The 13,991-nt window shown below is 67.3% G+C and overlaps 1 protein-coding gene across 4 annotated transcripts in view; it reads left to right on the plus strand.

Moving 5' to 3' along the window:
- ACOT7 (acyl-CoA thioesterase 7) overlaps positions 1–13,428 on the plus strand; it is a 60,923-nt gene extending 47,495 nt beyond the window's left edge. For 2 of the 4 annotated variants that reach the window (XR_014794300.1, XR_014794301.1), the window contains exons 8-10: positions 819–849; positions 2,018–2,202; positions 13,058–13,428. Coding sequence is in view for 2 of the 4 variants with exons in the window: in XM_084875832.1 (XP_084731958.1) it covers positions 2,018–2,202; positions 13,058–13,156 (284 nt within the window). In the remaining 2 variants the exon portion in view is untranslated. The remainder of the gene's footprint in view (positions 1–818; positions 850–2,017; positions 2,203–13,057) is intronic. The other 2 variants (XM_084875832.1, XM_084875831.1) reach the window with 1 other exon arrangement.
- The last annotated feature ends 563 nt before the right edge of the window (positions 13,429–13,991 follow it).

Genomic DNA, 13,991 nt, shown 5'->3' on the forward strand with positions numbered 1-13,991 from the left:
TAGAAAGGGCGCTGGGAGTGTCAGTAAGAGACACGCTGTCTCCGTGCCTTTTAAGAAAGTGCACAGCCCTGGCTGTTCGGAGCTTAAACCTGAGCTGCTCTTAACGTTTGAAATATCTGGCAACTTCTCGGTCTTGGTGAGAGCAGTTTGCTTTTTCCAACCCTGGCACCCCGCTGGGGGAGGGGTGGGCACTGCCAGCTGCCCGGCCGTGCACTGCGGGCAGCTCAGCAGTGACTGAGAGACAAACTGGCGAGGGTTCAGGCGCAGCCCCCCTACCTGGCTCTCACCCTCACCCCACTCACCGCCGGGCCGGGCGTGTCCTCCCCAGCCCAGCGAGACGGGTGCCCATTGTGATCTGGGCCCGGGGGGAGCTGGCCGCGCTCCGGGCCTGCACCACAGGCGTGAACGAGGCCGCGTCTGCCCTCCGCCTGGGGCAGCCCCGACAGGCACTGAGCACAGCCTCCCGGGTCGGTCCTCCGTGTGCTGGGCCCGAGTGTCAGCGTCCCCACGCGGTGTCACGAGACCCGGCCGCCCACGGTGCCCCTTACGGGCAGAACTGATTGCCTCCTGAGGCAGAGACACTCAGGCAGGCCCCAGCCCCGTCCCTTCGGAGGAGCTGGCCTCGCCCTCCGGAAGCCGGGCTCTGGCGCGGGTCTGGCGCGGGTCTGGCTGCGGGCGGCGGGGACTGGGCGGGTCCTCGGGGCCGGGGCCTGGCTGATCAGTCCCAGTCTGGCCGTCACCAGGACGACCCGGGGTGCCTGTCCCCTTGTCCCCCACCCAATGCCACCGTCGTTGACCACGTGGCCTTCCTTCCCCAGAAATGGCTGTGCCCGACCCGCAGAGCTCCCTGTAAGTATGCCGTGGAATGTGGCATGGAACGTTCTGGAACTTTATAACCTGGAATAACTGCTCTGCTTGTAGCCCGCTCACTCCCCTAACAGTCGCCCCGCTGCCCGACCTGTCTGTCTGGTGGGGTCTCTAAACATGTCTGCAGGGGGGACCCTGAGGGGCCCCACAGCCGGCACTGCTCTCGGGGAGCAGGTCCCAGCAGTGCAGCCACTCTGCAGGCACCTCCTTGAGCTGGGCCAGCGGGAGGCCATGGGGGAGGGGCAGGGGCAGGTGTCCCGAGGGCTAGTGCTGCGCGTGGTCCTGAGCCCATGAGGTGGTCGTGGCTGTGCCAGCGCCTCCCCCTGCCACGCCAGGCCCGAGGCCCAACATTGGCCCGCTCATGTCCCCACGGGGGCTCTCCGTGAGGGGCAAGGGTTAGGGGGAGGCAGGGGGGCAGAAGCGCCTGCCAGGCGGATGCTCGTGAGCCGGGGCCTGGGCGGTGTGGAGGCGGCGGTGGGGATGAGGGGGAGAGGACCCGGGACGGTTATGGGGCTACGTGACTTAGACTCAGCCATACTCTACGGGGGAGACCGCGGGAGGGTGAGGCCGGGGCCTCTGAGCAGGTGTCCTCTAGGGAGGGCCACAGGTCCTGCCTGGACGCAGGTGGCTGTGTGCGGGGCTGGAGAAGGCATTCAGGGAGGCAGGACTCGGGTCAGTGTGGCAGCTTGGCCCGACCCACTGCATGAGCCGTTCAGACCGGCACTGGGACATGGCAGCGGGGAGGGGGTGCCGTGGGACATGAAGGAGCAGCACCTAGTGGTGCTCAGAGCAGCGTGGGGAGCAGCCCTGTGCCTCCAGTGGGCACACAGGCCACAGCGTGGACAGTGCTGGTTGCAGACTTGGCCTTAGCCTTCAGGGCGGAGCCAGCACCCAGGGCTGCCCACAGGTGGGTGGGGCTTGCCCTGAGGGGCAGGAGCGGGGAGGCACCCCCGCCCCGCACACACTGCCTCGCGGGGGCCGGGGCCACTCGAACTTCTCCCTGAGTGAGACCAGGGCCTGCGCTGAGGAGCGTGCGGTGCTGACGTTTGCCGTGTGAACGTCCCAGCGATGAGCGGCCTGCGCTGCCTAACCAGCGTCTCAGCGGCCTCAGTCCCACCGTCCCGCCCTCCTAACGCTGTCCCCTCCGCAGGCTGCGTCATCACCATCTCGGGGCGCATGACCTTCACGAGCAATAAGTCCATGGAGATCGAGGTCCTGGTGGACGCCGACCCCGTGGTGGACAACACCCGGCGGCGCTACCGGGCGGCCAGTGCCTTCTTCACCTACGTGTCCCTGAGCCAGGACGGCCGGCCGCTGCCGGTGCCCCAGCTCCTGGTGAGTGCCCCTCGCCCCTCCCTGGGCTCCCAGGGAGACTGAGTCCCGCGAGCCCGTTCTGGGCAGTGAGGCCTCCTCCCACTCCCTGAGCCCGCGGCCGGGCTGGGTGCAGGTCAGCCGCCAGGGCCTCAGAGGGTGAGCCCTTCCTGCCCCGCTTGGGCTCCTCTCGGGGTAACTCCGTGTTAAGCACACCTGCCCGCACCTGTGCTGGAGGGAGGACCCCCCCGGCGCTCAGGCAGGGGACCCCCACCCCCAACCCCGCGCTGCCTCGGCGCCTGGCTGGGCTCTGCCGGGTGCGCAGAAGAGACGGGGCAGCCGAGCGTGTCCATGGCTGTGGTTTCTCACCAGTTATAGGCCATTTGGTTCCTCACGGGGGTCTGGGCCGCACCGGCGCTGACCGTCTCTGGCCGGCGGGAGGGCACCGCCCAGCAGGTCACTGGCCGCTCACCTCACCTGAGGCTGCAGATGGGCCGATGGGGACCCGCTGGGTGCTGGGCGGGCGGGGCTCGCTGGGGTTGTTTATCTGAACAGAGGCTGGGCTCCTGGGCCCGTAATGACTTCCCCCTGACACCCCCCGCCCAGTCCGCGTGGGCAGCTGAGTCCCTGAGCCCACAGCCCAGGCTCCACCCCTCACTCCTCCCTGCCCGTCTGGTGGCACCGGGCACACAGCCTCTGCCCACGCCCTCCTGCCTCAGCACAGGGGCCGGCTCAGCTGTGCCATCGGGTCCCTTCCCTGCTGAGAGCCGCTGGGTCCCGGTGCGTGTACCTAACCTCCTGCCCCCCCCCCCCAGCCCACTCCCCGCCCCACCGGAGCCCCACTGTCCCCTCCTCAGAGGACACCCGCCCAGCACGCCATCCCTGCTCCCATACCGCCTGCTTCCTCTGGAGCCGGCCCCCGCAGGACGGGGAGCCGGTCCTCAGCTGGTAGCGTCTCCCCCAAGCTGGCCGGGTTTGCTCCTGATGGGCCTCTAGGCCTGGAACAGCCTTGGCACTTAGTGGGAGCGCTCTGAAAAATGCATGCGTCCTACTGTGCGCAAGGCTGCCCCGGCCCCTCCGCCCTGTGTGCTCAGTCCCGCCACACAGGGTCCTGGGCCTCTTTCCTCCCAGGCCTCCGGCCTCTGGCTCAGCAGGGTGGCCACATCCAAGGTCGTCCCCGTCCCCGTCCCCGTCTTCATCTCGCTGGCCTCTCCCTGCCTTTGGAATGACTCACCCGGGACCCCCTCAGCCCTTCCCCCCAGCATGAGGCTCCCACAGGCCCCGCCCTGTCCCTTCCCACTCGGCTTTGCCAGCTCTGCCTCTCTCACTGGGCCTCTGCAGGCGTCTCACACCGACTGAGCCACACTGAGGTCTTACTTCCCCGAGAAACCCCTCCTCCTGTGTCCGCACCTCATGCCGGAATCTGGCTGCTCTCTCTGCTCCTCGGCCCGCACTGCTCCCCGCAGGCCCTGTGCCCAGCCCCGAGCCGCCCTCCCTCCGCCTCTGCACTCAGCCGTCCAGTTTGTTAAAACCAATCAGACTCGTCCCCTCGCCACCTGAGCGGCCCCGGGCCTGGGCTGGTCCACCCGGCCGCCTCCTCTGCTCCTCAGCCCCAGACTCCTGCCCCAGGGCCTTTGCGTGTGCTCTTCTGCCTGCACAGCCTCGAGCAGGTGGGCATGGAGCCAGCTCCTTCCACTCTTTCTCGATGTTTCCTCCGGGGAGGGCCTTCCCGCACCGGGGCTCCTTCCCGCTGTGGACTAGCGCGTGCGCGTCAGTTAGAACCCGGTCTGGCCCGGCATGACGGCCGGACTGGCTCCCTCGCGGACAGTCGGAGCGGCAGCCGCAGGTCCCTCCCCCCTCGGTGGGCCTGCCCTGCTGTCAGGCCGGAGTCCTGCTCTGTGATCGGGCAGGTGCTTCCCGTGGGCCACGCAGGGGCAGGTCCCCCGAGCTGATTTATGTCAGCGGCTCCTCACTGTCTTCCCGGACCCTCCTCTGGAGGGTACGCCCACGGGGAAGAGGCAGTCACCACGGGGGAGTAGAGCGTGATGGGGGCAAAGGGAAAGCAGGAGGGAGATGTTTGGGGGACACTGTAACGTTCATACGGAGGGAGAAGAGGGCACCCAGCCGGGCCTGGAGTGGGGGACCAGGAGCCGGCCGGTGGAAGGAGCACAGGCACGAGGGCTGGGGGGGGCGGGCAGTCAGGCACCTGCGCCCCCAGTGACACCGGGTCCCCAAGTGGGCAAACCGGAGAGAGCCAAGGGGGTGATGTCTCATTTTGAAAAGGCTCCTGCTGAGTGAATGATTGACAGTTCCTCTGGCCAGGTCTGCCGTGCCCACCACAGCCCAGTACGGAGGTGCCCCCGCCACGCCCGCTCCCCAGCACCCCCAGAACTCAGCTGGCGGAGGCAGTGCCCCACCAGGGGGCTCACAGGCTGTGGGCTCCGGGAGGAGGGCCTCGCCCCAGGGTCTGGTCTCCGTGGAGCGCCTGTGGTTGGGGGCCTCTGTGGGGGGACCCATGCCCTTCACGGAGCCAGAGCAGCCCTGGGCTGGGCCACCTGTGGACGGCCTGACGGGGCTCCGGCCTGTGGGGAGGAGGGTGCTGGGCACGGTGGGGAGGTGAGGAGGGGTGCTGGGCACGGTGGGGAGGTGAGGAGGGGTGCTGGGCACGGTGGGGAGGTGAGGAGGGGTGCTGGGCACGGTGGGGAGGTGAGGAGGGGTGCTGGGCACGGTGGGGAGGTGAGGAGGGGTGCTGGGCACGGTGAGGAGGTGAGGAGGGGTGCTGGGCACGGTGGGGAGGTGAGGAGGGGTGCTGGGCACGGTGGGGAGGTGAGGAGGGGTGCTGGGCACGGTGGGGAGGTGAGGAGGGGTGCTGGGCATGGTGAGGAGGTGAGGAGGGGTGCTGGGCACAGTGAGGAGGAGGAAGGGGATGGGGAGTGACACCTGCTTGAAGGAAGGTGACCGAAGCCTCAGTGCCAGGGGCCAGCGGCGGTGACCGCGCCTCCTGCTCTGGCAGGGCCCATCCTCACCAGTTAACGGCCATCTTTGCCTTCACTGAGGGCCTGGGCCCCGGTGCTCATAGAAACAGCTTCTGTGGGAGGAGGGTCCCTCCCAGAGGGGTTTCAGCCGCCTCCGGGGGGAGTGTCGTCTGTCTCAGACACGTGTGCTCCGTGGGCCTGAGCGCCAGCCTGCCCTCCCCCACATCCCCTCTCCCCTCCCTCCTGCCTCTCCCCTCCCCCCGCCTCTTCCCTCCCCCCGCCTCCCCCCTTGTCAGCAGTTCTTCAAGCTCCTGCCTATTTTTAGCTCCGTCCCCAGGGCCGCTGACACGGAGGAGGCAGCGGTGCTGTTTGGAGGTTCCTGTGAATATTTTATGCGGAGGTGGCGGGTGTGGAGGGCGGGCGCTGCTCCCTGCAGCTGCCGGCACTTCCCGGCTGCTTAGGCTGCTTATCAGGAGAGGCGCACGCAGAGCGAGGAGCCAGGCGCCCTCTGACCCAGGCCAGGCCCCGCCCTGCCACCCTGACCGGCTTCCCTGGGGCCGTGCCCTCTGATCCGGGCTGAAAGTGGCTGTGCACGGGGACACGGGAAGCCACCCAGTGGCTCCCTGGGAGCCTGGCACCTCCGGTGGATGATCTGTCAGCCTGGGGGGCGGGGGCTGTGTCCCCCCAGGAGTGTGAGAACCCAGTGGCGTCTGTGCTGAAGCCACAGCAAGTGCCGTCCGGTCCAGCCGTGACTGCTGGGCTGAGGGTCCCGGGAGACGTCAAGGGCGAGGTGCGAGGAGGAAGCGCGGACACGGGGGTTCGCTCCCGCCCTTGGCATTGAGGAGCCCAGAGTCTTGTCAAGCTCGGGGAGGATCTGGGTTTGGAGAACAGCAGCTTCCGTGGATCGTGATGGGATCAGATGCCGCCGTGAGGCTGATCGCTCAGCAGCCTCGGGGCAGCCCTCGCAGGTTTGCTTTGTCACATGTGAGCCCTCCAGCCAGGCCAGCCCCTCGCCTCGGTCCGCCATGACGGGCCGCTGGGCGGCAGGGCCACCAGGAACCGTCACGTGTGCTGGGCACTCTCAGCAGCTCTGCAGCTCTGGGGTCACTGGTGGGGCCGCTCGGGCGGGCTGGCATGGACGCTGAGTGGGGGTTCTCGGGCCTGGGCCGGCCACGCGGGTCCCTGTGCTGAGCCCTGTGCGCTAGCTGCGGGCGGAGCCCTGGTTCCTGACCACATGGGCCACCGGGAGCGGGTGTCCGAGCACCACCGCTTCTCCGCTGCTGACCAAGGAGGCGACTGCCCACAGTCACGGAATGGCCACCTCGGGCCACGGAACCTCCTGCAGGACTCTGTGCCCGGCCCCGCGGGCCCCTCCCTGTCTCCGAGCCTCGGTTTCCCCGCTGGAGCCCACGGCTGTGGGTGCTCTGCGGGCTGTCCTCATGCTGTCGTGGTGATGCACCGGACAGGAAGCTCCCCGCTCCCCGGGCCCGGCCTGACCCTGGGTCCTCCCGCGGCCCCGTTTCTTGACGAAGAAGCATCAGCAGCCGAGGCAGCCACCCCCTCTCCAGGCCACAGCAGGCTGCTCCACACCCACATGCCACCCCCAGGGCATGGGAGGGCCGTGCCACACGGGGCTCGCGGGCTGGGCCAGTGGCTCCGCCGCAGCGCTCTGGACTCTGTGCGGCGGGGATGTGTGACCGCTCCCTCTGAATAAGCTCGGACAGACGGGCTGGGCGGCAGGACTGACCGGGACAGATGGTCTGCTCCTGGCGTGGGCCTGCTCGGTGCTCCGGGAGTCGGACCGGAGGGTCCTGACGCTCCTTGACCGCCGTGCCTCCTGGGTTGGAGGCTCAGCACAGACCTGCCTGTGGTGGGACATGCTGGATCCCTGAAGCTGCTCCGTCAGCTGGATGGTTGCTGCTCGACACTTCAGGGCCCGCATCCGCCTCCCCTGGTGCCAGGAGTGGGGGCCACGGGAGCAGGTGAGAGCCGCACTCCCACCCGCTGCTCTCCGCTGCTCGGCCGGGAGCCCGGACCCTCCACCCCCTTTGGCAGCGGAACGTGTCCCTCTGCAGATGCCCCTTGAGGGTCCATTGCCCTGGGCACTCTGAGAACCCCCACTCAGCGTCAGCGCCAGCCCTGCCACCTCTGGGAGTGGGGATGGCGGAGCCCGGAGGTGTGGCCCCTGAGCACAGCACCGGTGGCACAGACACCGCACGGTTTGGGATTGGAGTGCGGGCTTTCTTGTTTGGTCTTCATTCTGTGACCATTTATCCATTCAGCCCACTCCGTGTCCCCGGCGTGCTGGCCTCGGACCGCGGCAGGACAGGCCGATGAGGCAGCGTGAGCGCGCGGGCCACCGCCGCCCGTGGAGATGCTCCCAAAGGAGCTCAGGGTCCGGGAGGCGGGCCCTTCGGGGCCACGGCCGCTGTGAGCCGGTGGGTCCCGGGCCCGAGCCCATCCCGCCTGCCTCCCACCGCGCGCTCGCCAGGCTGAAGACCTCCCAGTGCCTGCGTGGCTGTCCATGATCCCGGTGTCTCCATCGTGAGGGCCGGGGAGGGTGTGCCGCGTGGCTGTCTGATCAGCACGGCCTGCGTCCGCTCTGGGGGAGCTGTCACCACTGGGACCCTTTGCACCAGGCAGACTCCCCACGAGTCACTAAAGGACAAGCTACCGCTTTGCCAAGGGCCGAACCAGCCACCGCCCTCGGCGCCGAGCTGCGATGCGTGTTCTCCGCACGGAGGGTGGGAGTGAAGGCATCTGGTGGCTCTGGAAGCCACAGGCCTCGCCTGCGCCCCCCCCCCCCCCCCCCGGGAGGAGCCGAGGCAGCAGCTGCAGGAGGAGAGGGTGGAAGGGGATAAGCAGGCCCAGGCCCCTGTGGCCACGGGGCCCCTGAGCCAGGAGGAGCGCTTTCTCCTGTCCCTGTGGCGGGTGTGAGGCACCAAAGGCCCTGCCCCCTTAAGATGGCCTCGGAGCCGCCCCCCCAGGGCTGAGCTGTGGCGGAGCCAGGAGCACCCCCACGCGGGGGAGAAAGCACCTCGTGTGTCACCTCGAGTCCCCATGTCAGCGGGAGCAGCTGGCCTGGGAAGGCGGGCAGCACCCTGAGGGGCACAGCCAGCTCCTGGGGCCAGCGCCTGTCTCCACCCCTCACTGCCCTCCAAAGCAGGCGCTCTGGGCCTGTGCCGGGGGAATGGGTCGCCACGCCCTGAGCTGCCTGTGCCCCTTTGCTGTCCCCTCTCCCGGCCTGTGCACGGGGACCCCCAGCTGTGGACCTGCTCACACTGGTGGGGTGACTGCGGTGGCCCCTGCCCTCCCCGTGCCCAGCTTCAGGCCCTGGAAACAGTGATTTCCTTCCCTACAAGGAGCCTTTTCTCCCTCCCCCTCCCCTCCTCCTCCTCCTCCTTCCCTTCTCCCTCCTCCTCTCCCTTCCTCTCCCTTAAAAACAGCAACAACCAGCAACTGGGTGTTTATTGACTTTGGGATGGAGGGAGCCGGCTGCGGCTGGGAGGAGTTGGCAGCTGGGCCGTGGGTCGGGGTGTGTGCGTGTGCGGGAGCCATGTGTCGCTGTTCAGCTCCACACCCGGCGGGGAGTGGGGACCCTCCTAGTCACTTGGCAGGCGGGCTGTTCGCCTGGGGAGGCTGAGTGCCCGCCCTGTGCTTCCGTTTCCCTGGGGCTAGGCTGCCCTGGCCATCTTCATGAACTGCCCCGCCAGACACCTCCCAGGGGCAGCTGTCAGCACCTGGAGGTGCAGCGCCCTGGGGTGGCTTGATGCCTCAGGCGGCCACATCCAGCCCAGCCACCCCTCCTCCAGGGACTTCGTGTCCAGTGCAGCCAGCTGCTTCTCCCCCATCACTGGCAACTTTGGTTCTGTTTGAGGCTGGATCCTGGCTGATGGGTGTTGGGATGGGTCCGAGCAGCTGTGGGCCTGGCGCTGGGACGTGTCCCCTTCCACGGGGCGGACACAGGACTGGTGTGTTTGGCGCCAGCAGCACAGACAGGAACTGCCTGCCCCTCGCCCTGCCCCTCCTCCAGCGAGAGACGCAGCCAGAGTCTTGGGGCTCATGTGTGTGCTGAGGGGGAGTGGCCCGTCGGCTAGGTGGTCTGGTGGGGAGCGGGCTTCGGGAGCAGGTGGGACAAGGGAGATGAGCGAGGTGCCCACCCTGCGGGTGCCACGGGGCCCTCTCTCACCCCCAGACCCACGCTGTGCCGCCGCCCCTCACCCCAGCTTGTGTCCTCTGCCCGGGGCGGGGAGGGCCGTGCTTCCTGGGCTGCAGCTGCCCTCTGTCTAGTAGTCAGTTTTCCTCTCTCGCGGTAGGAATTCACCTTTGTGCAAAAACAAGAGTGCGTCATCATCAACATGGGCCACCAGCCCGCCTCCCCCCAGCTCACATCACACCGTCCAGGCGGCGGTCCTGTCTGTGCGGCCGGTGCCAAACGGCGGAAGTCAGGGTGTCCGCAGGCAGCAGGGCTCTGGTCACTGGCTGAGCCTCCCGGAGCACCCGGCCTTCCCGGAGCACCGGGCCACCACCGGTCTCCCCAGAGCACTGGGCCTTCCCGGAGCACCAGGCTGTGGCTGAGCCTCCCAGAGCACCGGGCTGTGGCCGGCCTCCCCGGAGCACCGGGCCGTGACCGGCCTGGGCCTGGGCCTCCTGCTCTGGGCGGCTGCAGGGCCAGCGCTCCTCGTGTGCAGGAGACCCCCAGGACCCTGGGCCTCCTGAGGTCACCCCAGTGGCAGATCGCCGGCCGCTGCCGGGCACCGCGTGCTGGAGCCTGCCATTGGGGCCGCGTGGGCGCTCTCCCTGGTCCTCGGGGCCACGTGGACAGGGAGGGCCACTCTCACCGGACAGACGAGGGAACAGCACGGGAAAGGGCGCTGCCCAGGCCTGCCCTGAGCGCCTGACACGCTGCCCTGGGGCTGGTTTTTGGTGGCCCTGGCTCTGCCGTTTGCTGTTGACAGAGACCCTGGGGACCCTGGGTCAGGGCCTTCCCGGAACCCCCGCGCGTGGCCCCTCACTCCCTCACTGCTGGGCTTCGTCCTGGGGCCACGGCTGCCCCTCCCTGCAGTGCAGAACCTGCCCAGTTATGTCCACTCTCGGAGGCAGTCCCTGGCGCCTATGCACAGGGAGGCATGTACCTGCATACATGCAGGGGTGGCGTGTGCCTTCAGGGACATACATGCAGGGGTGGCGTGTGCCTGCGGGGACATACATGCAGGGGAGGCGTGTGCCTGCGGGGACATACATGCAGGGGAGGCGTGTGCCTGGGAGGACATACATGCAGGGGTGGCGTGTGCCTGCGGGGACATACATGCAGGGGAGGCGTGTGCCTGCGGGGACATACATGCAGGGGAGGCGTGTGCCTGCGGGGACATACATGCCGGGAGGCGTGTGCCTGCGGGGACATACATGCAGGGGAGGCAGTGAAGGCTCGGCCGAGGGCTGACGGTTCTTGGTTTTACTGAGTGAGCATTCCCTCCACCCTGCGGGCCTCTGCTGGGGTCACCGCCCCGAACCTTCCCTCTGCCGGCCGTGACTGGGGAGCGTGCCCTCGCCTCCGAGGCGGCCGTGGTTCAGAACAGCTTTCCTGAGACTCAGCACGTACAGTCTGCCATTTGCATTGAGGTGTGTCTTTTTGTTTTTTATTGGTTTCAGAGAGGAAGGAAGAGGGACAGAAATAGAAACATCAATGATGAGAGAGAATCATAGATCGGCTGCCTCCTGCACGCCCCCTACTGGGGATTGAGCCTACAACCTGGGCATGTGCCCTTGACAGAAATCGAACCTGGGACCCTTCAGTCTGCAGGCTGACACTATCCACTGAGCCACACCAGCCAGGGCTGCATTGAGTTTTAACTCCTGATGTCAGACAGGGACAAGCTAGGAGGACATTGGTCCCCACAGCACCCTGTGGGGTGGACACTGGCCCATTTTGCAGAAGAGAGAAGTAAGGGAGGCTGGAGGTCCCCTGAGCTGGCCCTGGGGGGAGGCTGGGCTGGGCTGGGCAGGATGAAGAGCCCCCCCAGGAAGGTCTGTGGTGTGTGGGGTCCCAGGTGGTTCAGCTTGTGCCCTGGCCTTGCCCTGCTGGCCTGTTTAAAGTGACCCAATTCTGGAGGCTGGCAGAGCTGCCGCTGCCCGGCGAGGCCAACTTTGAGGGCCCGCTTGGCCAGCTGATGGCGGAGCGGGTGGGTAGCACTTCCCAAGAAGGGTTTCTTAGGAAAGGGGTCCCTGCCAGGTCAGTTTGGGAATCGGATTACACAAAGTCAGCAGGTTTACCTTCAAGATTTTCAGAGCCTTGACCCAGAGGCCATGTTTATTGTGAGGGGCCAAGCACATGTAGCCACAGACCCTCAGGAGGGCCCCATGTTCCGTCCGGAGTCGGGGACACACGTGCAAGAGTGACATGCGCCCAAGAGAAAGAACCGGAGTGGTGGCATGGACAGACGGCCGGTGGACAGGTGGACAGTGATGGCTGCAGAGACTGAGGTGACCCCTGGGGTCTTCCTCAGCCCCAGTGCCAGCTGCCTGCCCCTGGTGCCAGCACCTAAGCTCATGACGTCAGCTCTGCAGGGCCGTTCGCCGCCCTTCCTGAGCCCCGCCCAGCTCCCTGAGCCACAGAGCCCTTGGCGTGTTTCCCTGGTGGCTTCCCATCAATGCAGGGCCTCCAATTCCGTCTTAAAGAGCCAGCCCGGCCGGCGGGCTCCGGGCTGAACCAGGTCACAGTGCAGTTCGCGGTCAGGGCACAGGTCCGGGTTGGAGACTCCATCCCTGGTGTGACGATTCTCTCTCGTCACGGATGTTTCTCTCCCCCTCTCCCTTCTCCCTGAAATCAGTAAAAGCATATATATTTGTAAAGTCAGCCGGAGATGAGAGCAGAGCAGCAGGAGGACTTCAGGAGCGGGCCTGGGAAGCCATTTCCACACGCCCCCGAGACGGGACGCCCCGACCTGCGGGCTCACCCTCATCCATTCACTGTCAGCTCACTGACTCCAGGCCGCCAGCTCCGAGGTTCCCACCCGGGGACCTGGCTGCCGGTTTCTGAGGAGATTGGGGGGCAGGGGGGCCCCCCGCTTGGTCCTGACATTGCTCCTCGTCCTGGGGGATTGCTCTCTCCGACACGCCGTCTTAAAACCTCGGGCCTGGAAATAGCCGCCGGCGTGTCATTGTGGTGAAGGGCGGCTTTCAGACTCCGGTGTCTTCCCAGGGGAACCAGGCGACTCTTTAATCCTAAATCCCAGCCAGGCGGCCCGCGGAGAGCACTGAGCGCAGGAGGTGGGCTCGGGCAGTGCCCTCTGCCCCTCCGCCCAGGGGCCCCGCAGTGAGCAGCTGGGCCGCTCCTGAATGAGGGGGCGCCGGTCACCCTCCCAGGTCAGCAGGCCTGAGCCAGCGCTGCCCCTGCAAACCCGCTGGCAGCTGGCCCCGCCCCTCCGTGTGGGGACCTGCTTCTCAAGTTGCTCAGAGGAAGGGAAGACAAGGCGACGCAGTCCTCGGTGCCACCTCCTGGGCGTCCGTGCCCACAAAGTGCAACGAAATGGCCTTCCCCAGGCCACGTGGCCACGTTTGTCCCACTGTCCTTTGGGGCCGGGACTGCCTGCAGCCGGCATCCTCTGTGGAGCAAACCTCTTCCCTTCCCCTCGCTCGGCTCCGCTCTGGGCTTCCCTCCACGGCCAGATCAGCTGAAGTTCATTACCGAGGACCAGGTGTGGCTGTGGGAACGGCCACTGGAGGTGCCCGCTGTCTTCTCTCCTGTGTCCCCTCTGCAGCGCTCTCCCTGGAGGCATCCCGGCCCTCGAGGGGGCACGGCTGGCAGACAGGCCTCTCTGGGCGCCCGGGAGGTCCCAGGCGGCCAGCGGACTGGGTGGGCCCTGGGCTCTGCTGTCTCTCACCTGCTGTTTCTGTGTCCACAGCCCGAGACCGAGGACGAGAAGAAGCGCTTTGAGGAAGGCAAAGGGCGGTACCTGCAGATGAAGGCGAAGCGGCAGGGCCAGGTGGAGCCTCAGGCCTAGGCGCCTCCTCCCTCCGCTGGGCTCGGAGCAGCCCCACACCCCGTCACTTAGAAATTACCCCTTGGCCAAAACCCACTCCCCATGAGAGCTGGTGTGGCGTGCAGTGTCGTCTCGCAGTGTTAACCTGCCTTCCTGAATATACACCAAAGCTTTATTTATATATCCCGTGTCCGTGCTCACATCGCCCCCCACATCCCCGAGGCTGGGGAGCACTCCCGCAGCGCGGCCTGCCAGGACTCCAGCCTCCCCAATAAAGCTGCTGTTCAGCTGGACCTCGGCCCGGTGGTCTTTGTCTCGGGGCTCCGTGGGCTCGCCCGCCTGCCTTCCTGAGCTTCCCCCGCCTGACAGCGCCCCAGCCCCTTGGCCGCCGGTGCCTGGGCGCCCCGGACGCTCAGGCACAGCAACCCACTCCCAGGAGAGCCCTGTTCCCGGCCCTGGCTCCGTGTCCTGGCCCCGAGGTCTGGCTCCTCCTGCAGGTGACGCCCTGAGTCTGCGTGGCCTCCGTGGCTGGGACGGGGGGGGGGGGGGCCGGGGCAGGGGCTATGAGCAGGGGCAGCTGGGCTCCGCCAGCGGCGGCCTCTGGGCTCCTCAAGAGCAAGAGGCAAGAAGCCGCCTGTAGGCCCGCGGCGCATGTAGGAACGCCCCAGCCATTGGGAGGGAGGGGGCTGGCTGTGGGGTGAGGGTCTGGGAGCCGGTATGTTAGCAGTACCAGTGTGAGGGTGGGCGCTTGAGTGCGTGCACAGCCCGTGTGCACATCTGTGTACATCTGTGTCTGCACCCAGTCCAGCCGCCTCAGGGCAGATAAAGCGCCCAGGCCACTGCGGGGGCCGCCGTC

The sequence above is a fragment of the Pipistrellus hanaki genome, assembly GCF_964339955.1.
Source record: "Pipistrellus hanaki genome assembly, chromosome: 2".
Lineage (NCBI taxonomy): Eukaryota > Metazoa > Chordata > Mammalia > Chiroptera > Vespertilionidae > Pipistrellus > Pipistrellus hanaki.